At 35.4% G+C, this 9,003-nt stretch overlaps 1 protein-coding gene across 1 annotated transcript; it reads left to right on the top strand.

Annotated features, from left to right (window-relative positions):
* The first annotated feature begins 927 nt into the window (after positions 1–927).
* LOC107444013 (uncharacterized) lies at positions 928–8,631 on the top strand. The gene has a single exon (XM_016058061.3). The coding sequence runs from the start codon at positions 971–973 to the stop codon at positions 7,646–7,648; it is 6,678 nt and encodes a 2,225-aa protein (XP_015913547.2). The 5' UTR covers positions 928–970; the 3' UTR covers positions 7,649–8,631.
* The last annotated feature ends 372 nt before the right edge of the window (positions 8,632–9,003 follow it).

Raw genomic sequence — 9,003 nt, 5'->3', positions numbered from 1 at the left:
GAAGAATGAAAATTCGGAAATCTTTGACTAGGATCAGCTTAAAATTAAGACAAGTTATAACGGTATTTACCTTTTTCTGTATTTCTAGTTAAATGGTATTTTATTTTGATTTGATAACAGAAGTATTATACGTACATTCGTCAAAACATTAGACATTTAACTATGACACTTATTGTGTTTAACTTATTTTGTCATTTCAGAGATTTTATTAAACAGTATATAAGTATTTACTTTTTAATACGTAATATTTACTCTTAAAATAAACTCTCTGTGAAACTGCATTCAGTCAAAGTATGCAAACAAAATATGAACATTAAATAATTAATATCCGAAACTGAATTAACTTTGCTTAGTATCGTTAAACTATCTTTTGGAGCTAAATATATAGATGTTATTGCTAAATGTGCAAGAGTTTTTATAGTAAACAAAAAATGAATGAAAAGTTATAAACCAAATTTTCGGATCTTGTTCCACCAGTAAGCGAGCAAAATGATTAAATTTAAATTTTCTTCCAATCTAAGCAGAAACCAAATCTGTGAGTAAGGATGAACGTAACGTTTTCCTTATTCCTTTCCATTTTTTTAAAGATGCGTGAGTGCTGTTTTTAAAGTTAACTAAGAGAGCCTGTAAGAAAAATTATCGAATTCTTAAAAAAAAATTCTGTTGTTAAGTATTTAATGAAATATAGTATTATGTTACTAAAATTTTAAGGCATTTAAAAAAACATATTTCAAACTAGTGACAGCTCAGTGACTCGTCGGTTTTAAAGAAATAGTGTATTTTACTAATATAGCCAAGTAGAGGGAAATTTTAAATTTTTTTTTAATGTTCAATAATGTAAAAAAATTTTTCTGTAGATAAACATATTACTTCTGTGGAAGTTTCTGAATCTCTGGAAAAAGGAACATGCAACCTTGAGGCATTTTTTCATTTAAAGCTCTTCACCTCCAGGAGAGAAAAAAGTTCTAAAATGGTACTTCCTTTCAACGAAAAAATAACAGTAGTTGATTTGGAATTAAGTAACAAAAATTTTATATCAACGATCGAATCCGATGTACAGAAAACAAACCCAAGATCGATTTCTTTCGATAGGTATATTTACCCCAGTGATTATTGCTTGGCAGAATTTTCATCCAGAGTTTATTCAGAACAGGGAAATTGTGCAGATCCCCTTGGACAAGGTTGGGTTTTATTGATGACTGCGAGCAACAAAGATGACGGATATTTTGGCGCCGCTTATTGGAACAGCGAGTGTAAACAAGTTGTTATCGCACACAAAGGCACACAGAACCCATACGATCTCTGGGCAGATTATCAAGGCATTTTATCGAACGAATACACTTCTCAAATGAATTCTGCTGCTACTTTTTCCCATTATGTAGCAACCATGATAAAGCAACTTAATAAGAAGTATTCAACAAACTTGACTCTTTCTGTTACTGGGCATTCACTTGGCGGATGGTTGGCGCAAGTTTCGGCTTTTACCATTCAATACCTTGTTCCTCAGTTTTTCGATTATAAAGGTTACATTTTCGTTAAAAGTAAAGAAGAAGGCTGTCATACTCATACGGTGGCTTTTGATAGTCCTGGATGCAAAGATATGTTGTTGAAAATGGAAAGTGACTTTGATGTGCGTTACAGCGGCAAGCCCCATTCGTCTTTCTTTTTAGATGTCACAATTTACCTTTCAGCACCAAATTTGGTCAATACCCTTCACTCCCACCTTAACGTTGGCAACTTATTCCGTGTTTTTATCGAAAACTTACCGTCAAGAACATCTACTTGGGATCTTTTTCAATACACGAGTGAAACGCACAGTATTCAAAAAATTAAAAGGGTATTTGTTTCCGAACGAAACAGCGAATCAAGGGAGAAGATAATGAAGGTTGTAGATTGGCCACTGGTGAACGAAGGGTTGGGTGGAATAGTGCTTAAGAAATTATTCACTTCAAACCAAAACGAATACGAACGTTTTCATGAATTAGCAAATTGTACTAATTATTACAATCCTTCTACTGGTAGTGATGAGTATTGTGCTCTCCGTTATCAAGTTCAGGTTTTTAATAAAGAAGAATGTAGTGCTAATATTTTTACACACCCAGAGTTTGAATTTCTGAACGGATATAAAATTCTAAAAAAATTCTCACTGTTTTCCACCGTTGACGACTTATTATTTTCTCTTGAGGAAATGGCGAAAGGAGAAATAATTAAAGTCGAAGTGGAAGAAATACTAAAATATTTTGAGATAGAAGAAGGGGAAGGGAGAGGTGTTATTAAGTGTAGTTCGATAGAACAACTTCAAAAATTGATTACTTGTGTCAAAAATATCCTGTTTATTTGTCCAAATATGCACACTAAAATAAAAGATGCGTTGAAGAATTGGGATGTCTATAACGTTGTTTACAAAACGCAATCTCTTGAATATCTTCATTCGATTAAATGTATTGAGTTTGAAGATGCAACTATGAAATATCTTGTTGATTTTCTTAAAAGTACTGACTTGCATTTTTTGCAAGTAATAAGTAAAGCGCATGCGCTGATAGAAGTAAAAAGAATACACAAGGTTATAAATAAGACAGCAAATGACTATGAAACGTTTTTTCTAAGCCTGACGAAATTTCAAAATTTAGAACAGTTTTTTCCAGTGACTAACTTTTTAAAACAGTCAGATAAAAGCATCCCCATGCTTTTTGTACTCGATTATGATTTTGAGCCCAGACAAGCAACTAACTTATTTATTAAATTATTCAATGCTTTTGAAGGTAGACCTAAAACTAAATTCATTTTGGTTTCTCAACAAATGAACACTTTAGAAAATATTTTGGAATTTAATAATAATCTGTACCATGAAATGATGGATTATTATGATACGAAACTTGACGATTTAACCGCAGATTCACAGCGAGAAATTTTGGAGAAAAAAATTTATTTTCAAGGAGAGGAGTTAAGTTTGGGTTCCCTGGTAGTAGGAGATTTGAAACATTTAATAAATGACGAAATTTTATCAAAACTAATCAACAATGACGCAATCGAGGTTGGTAAAGCCCTTCCTGACTTAGGAGATGTTGAGAATTACTACATTGATCGAACTTTTAATCGTTGTGTAAACGTTGATAAAAATATTAAAGAGTCTAATGAATTTTATATTACTGATAATAGTCAAATTGATAAATCTGAATTTAAACCGGGTCAAGATATAGTGTTAATATCTAGGATAGAAGAACATTTTATTGAACTATGCAATGAAAACGAAGACCTTAATGTTCATTGGCTGACAGAAGATAATGAATGTTTTGTATGGCAAAAATCTCGTGGTGCTTTATCAAACTTACGAGAGTTTATAGATGTAAATACAGACAATGTTGCAGACTGTGATATAGAGGGCTCTGTAGTAATTATAAGTTCAGTATCTGGTGCTGGTAAATCTACTGCATTGACGAAACTGGCGCAAAATATTAAAAAACGTGATCCTGCCTTGTGGGTTGTGAAAATTACCTTGAATAATTATACAGAGAAGCTATCAAATGAAGAATTTGGCAAAGATAAAAGCGAAATTGTTACATTTTTAGCAGATATGGCGAATTTAACCACAATTTTAGAACGCAAATTATTCGAACATAGACTGAATCACCAAGGTAGAGTTGCTCTGTTACTTGATGGATTCGATGAGATTGTTCCTGATTATAAAAAGAAGATTCTTGAGCTAATAGACATTCTAAAGGCAACTAAAATCGAAAAGCTTTGGATTACTACCCGTCCACACTTGAGAAGTTTATTGGAAGATAAACTATGCGTACTATCATATACACTAAAACTGTTATCTGAAAAAGACCAGTTAATGTTTTTTAAAAAATATTGGAAAAAATCTCTGGGTATTACTTTTACCGATGAAATGTATTTCGAAAAATTTGTCAAAAAGTTACTTCACAGTATATCAGAGCCAATGTCTGATGAATCTAAAGAATTTACTGGAATACCATTGCATACCAAAATGATGGCAGAAGCTTTTCAAGAAGAGTTTAAGAATTCTAATCATCACATAAATCAAAACGAATCAGTCTTTCCCCAGAAGCTGAATTTATTTGGTCTATATCGAGCTTTTATTCAGAGCAAGTTCAAACGCCATTTTGCGGAAAAAGGTATCATGGATTTTACGAAACCGGGGTATCACAATAAATTACTATTCTCTTCCTTTTTAGAGCGATATTCCTTATTAGCTTTAAATTCTCTTTTCTCTGAAGATGATTTAAATAAGTTTCTTAATGAATATGAGATGGATAATTTGTGTAAGTACCTAGAACAAGTAAACGAAGGGGAAGAAAATTTAGGTTTCATCAGTCATATATTCGGCGCCAAGCCAATATTTATTCACTACAGTTTCGCTGAATACTTCGCTGCTCTTTTCTACTCTAACAACATAAAAAGGGAAAAAGTGAAGGAGTTTGTATGTGAAAGAATATGTTCCCTTGGGACAGTATTGAGAAGTGATTTAACGCGCATGTTTTTCGATTATATGGTTGCTGACGATGAAGATAAATGTAAAGTGCACATAGCTGTTTTAAACAATGACAGAGATAAACTTGAAGAGTTATTACCATGTGTAGACACAAGAAGTTTGGACATCAATTCTACTGACAGAGTAGGAAGAACGGCTCTCCACTTAGCTACTGCGTATGGTTACTTCAATATCACGAACTTTCTATTAAATCGGGGTTGCGATGTCAACACTAAAGACCAACTTTTTGGTCTTACTCCTTTGGGATACGCTGATAAAAGTAATAATTGGATTATTGCTGAATCACTTCTCGAAAAAGGAGGGAATGCTGTCGACTTGTGTGAAGCAAAGAAAATCCTTGAAAACTTCGTTTTTGATAATATACTAGATAATAAAACGACATTATTGCATGTAGCAGCAAGAAAGGGATTAAAAAAGTTTCTTAATGCTCTGTTAGATGACACACCTAACCTGATAAATGCGAAAGACTGCTATGATCGTACACTTCTTCACATAGCTATCGATGAAGAACACGAAGAGATTGCTAAAATTTTAATAACTAGAGGAGCTGACATTAATGCTAGATATGCTTTGCACACTCCTCTTCACATAGCTGTTGAAAAAGGTCACGAGGAGCTTTCGAAGCTTTTATTATCAGGAGGAGCTGATACTGAGATCGGTGATCCTTGTATGTATACAGCTCTTCATGTAGCTATTGGTAAAGGTTACAAAGAGCTTGCGAAGATTTTAATAGCCCATGGAGCCAATATTGACGCCAAAATTTCTCGCGGTAGTAGCCCTCTTCACTTAGCTATCGTAAAAGGTTACGAGGAGATAGCAAAGCTTTTAGTTACACGAGGAGCTGATATTGAAGTTAAAGATGCAAATAATTTTACTCCTCTTCCAATAGCTATCTTTAATGGGCAGGAGGAGGTTGTGAAGCTTTTAACAGCCCGAGGAGCTCATTTTAAATCTAAAGATCCCTTATACGGTGAGATCCCTTTATCCACAGCTATGTTCTTAATAAATCAAGGAGTTAATCCCAAAGCTAGAGACGGCTTTGGTCGTACCCCCCTTCACATAGCTATTCTTAAAGGATACGAGGAAATAGCTATGTTTTTAATAGCAAAAGGGGCTGATATTGAGGCTAAAGATTATAGTGGTCGTACTCCCCTGGATATAGCTGTTTACAGGGGGGAGAAAGATATTGCTGAGCTTTTAATTGAACGAAGAGCTGATATTGAAGACAAAGAAACTCATGGCTATACACCTCTTCACATAGCTGTCAACAGAGGTGACAAGGTGGCTGTTGAGCTTTTAATATCTCGAGGAGATTATATTGAGGCTAGAAATCTTCGTGGTGCTACCCCTCTACACATAGCTATAGGCAAAGGACGCCAGGAGATAGCTAAGCTTTTAATACCACAAGTAATGAACATTGAAGCTAAGGATGCCGATGGTTATACTCCTCTCCAATTGGCTACCCTTAAGGGTCACAAGGATCTTGTTAAGCTTTTAATCACTCGTGGAGCAGATTTTAAAACTAAAGATCACTGTGGTTGCACCCCTCTTCACGTCGCTATTCGTAAAGGTTATGAGGAAGTTGCCAGTGTCTTAATAACACGAGGAGCTGATACTGAAGCCGAAGATCCCGGTGGCTACACCCCTCTTCACAAAGCCATCGATGAAGGTCACGTGGAAGTTGCAAAGCTTTTAATAACGCGAGGAGTTAATATTGAAACCAAAGATCCTTGTGGTTATACCCCTCTTCAGAGAGCTGTCGATAAAGGTTACGTGGAGGTTGCAAGAATGTTGATAACACGAGGAGCTTATATTGAAGCCAAAGACCCTACAGGAAATACCCCTCTACATGTAGCTATCGGTGAAGGCCACGAAGAACTGGCTAAGCTTTTGATACGAAGAGGGGCTGATATTGGAACTAAAGATTCTTCTGGCAATACCCCTCTTCACACAGCTATTTGCGAAGGTTACAAGAAAATAGTTAAACAATTGATAAGAAGAGGGGCAGATATTGAAGCTAAAGACTCTCGTGGTTGGACCCCTCTTCACACAGCTATTCTTGGAAGTCACGAAGAGATAGCTAAGCTTTTAATAACACAAAGTGCTGATATAACAGCTAAAAATACTTTTGGTTGCACACCTCTTCACTTAGCCGTTCTTGGAACTCACGAGGAGATAGTTAGACTTTTACTAAAACGAGGAGCTGATATAGAATCTAAAGACTCGTCAGGTCGTACCCCTCTTCACCTAGCTACTTTTAATGGTAAGGAGGAGATATCTAAGCTTTTAGTAACACAAGGAGCAAATATTGATGCTAAAGATTATCGGGGTCGTACTCCTCTGGACGTAGCTGTTGATAACGGTCAAAAAGAGTTCGCTGAGTTTTTAATTAAACAAAGAGCTGCTATTGAAGGCAAGGATCATAATGGTAAGACATCTCGTTGCACAGCTATCAGCGAAAGTTACGCAGAGATTGCTAAGCTTTTAATGATCCGAGGAGTTTGTATTCAAGACAAATATCCTTATGATTCCACCCCTCTACACATAGCTATCATTGAAGGTCTCGGGGATATTGCTATGCTGTTAATAAAGCATGGGGCATATAATAATGTCAAAGATCTTCGTGGTAATAGCCCTCTTCACATAGCTATCCGTGGAGGTCACGTTGAGTTTGCTAAGCTCTTAATAACAGGAAAGGCTGATATTGTAGATAGAGATCTTAGTGGTTATACCCCTCTACACCTAGCTATTGATGAAGATCAAGAGGAGATTGCTGAGCTTTTAATAAGACATGGGGCTGATATTGAGGCCAAGAATCCTTTTGGTAACACACCTCTTCATTTAGCTATCTGTGAAGGTCAGAAGAGGATTGCTAGGCTATTATTAGAACGAGGGAGTAATGTAGAAGCTAAAGATTTTCGCGGTCGTACCCCTCTTCAAGCAGCTATCGTTGAAGACCAAAGGGAGATCGCTAAGCTTTTAGTAACAAGGGGAGCAAATATTGAAGCTAGAAATTCTTTCGGTCGCATTCCTCTGGACATAATACATAGGTGCCGCAAGGAAATTGCTTCAATAATAAGAAGAGCTAACAGGGCAAAATACCTCAATGGACCCAATGCCACAAGCTCATGATCACGAATTATTATTAAACAAAATATCAACATATTTAAAGAATAAAAATATTGCATCTTGATCTAGTGCTGAATATTGAGTTCAGTCGTTCTCTTTCCTAAACTGTATGAAAAACTTTTTTTTACAATTTAGCAGTAAAATGAAGCATATGATGCAAGATTCATATGATACAAGGCGATGAAGCAAGCGTGGAGGACAGCTTACTCTCGTGAGAGAAGATGGAAGACTGATAGATGACCATAGGAATAGACCACCGGTCATTCATTACAGCTGAATTACAACAAGGATGGTCGTTTTGTCTGCCTACATAATATGCGTTTCAATTTAGCCCAAAGGTGTTCTAAGGGGTATAAATCACACTCAATTCATCAAAATCGATTGGAGCAGCTATTCTGCTGGAGGAGAAATCAGCTTTTCTCCGAAATATTGCCATAGAATTAGACAATTTCCACCTGCATCTCAGAGTTCACGTTTTCGCTCACAAGGACTAAAGGACTCAGACCAAAACATGAGAAACACTCCCATACCATGAAAAGATCATCTATAGTTTGTCTAAAGTAAGAACTCCCCTTGCCATTCGTCTGAACCCGTGGCGGTGACTATGGTTACGAGTTATAACTATTTCAAATAGGTGTGTGGGGTCATTGTAAGGGACAGGATTTGGTTCGGGGTGGCGAGAGAAAGGGAATCTACCCTCCCTGAAATGCGCTGTTCTTGTTTCTATAGCAGCAGACGACCTCAAACTTTAGGACGGGGGGAGCTCTTACCGTAGACAAACTATACTTTATTTTAATGTCCGATTACTTTTAGTCAGATAGAGTAAATGGAACCATAATTTTTACTAGTTAAGGTAATCTTTAAGTGTTTTTAATTTAAGTCATTTTTCCATAGGACACGATTGTACATTTTGTCAGATGAACATTCTAACATGAATTCTATTATGAATATTCTAATGCGAATAATATGAACCTCAATATGAATTATCTAATTGTAAATCTAATTGTAAATAATTGTAAATTGCATTGTAAAAGGTATTAAATAACTTATAGTATTTACATGGTTAAAGTATGACTTAAAATATTGTGCTGTAAATATGTACACTTTATATGCGTAGTTAATTCTTTTATGTATTAATTACACTTGATTTCGAATGTACTCGAAGCTTTATTTTGTTAATACTTTTATTACTCTCTTTGTCCTTAATAGCGCAAACCGCATTCAGATCTGATTATAACCTATTTAATACCTTTGTCAATTCTGGGTAATGAATTTGAAATGTTTCAGTAACTAATTGATGTTACCTTAATTTCTTTATTTTTTTTAAATTTACAATGCGACAGGTTTGTGTTGTAAAA

Source organism: Parasteatoda tepidariorum, chromosome 6, assembly GCF_043381705.1.
Source record: "Parasteatoda tepidariorum isolate YZ-2023 chromosome 6, CAS_Ptep_4.0, whole genome shotgun sequence".
NCBI classification, from domain to species: domain Eukaryota; kingdom Metazoa; phylum Arthropoda; class Arachnida; order Araneae; family Theridiidae; genus Parasteatoda; species Parasteatoda tepidariorum.
This window is presented reverse-complemented; position numbering and strand designations above follow the sequence as displayed.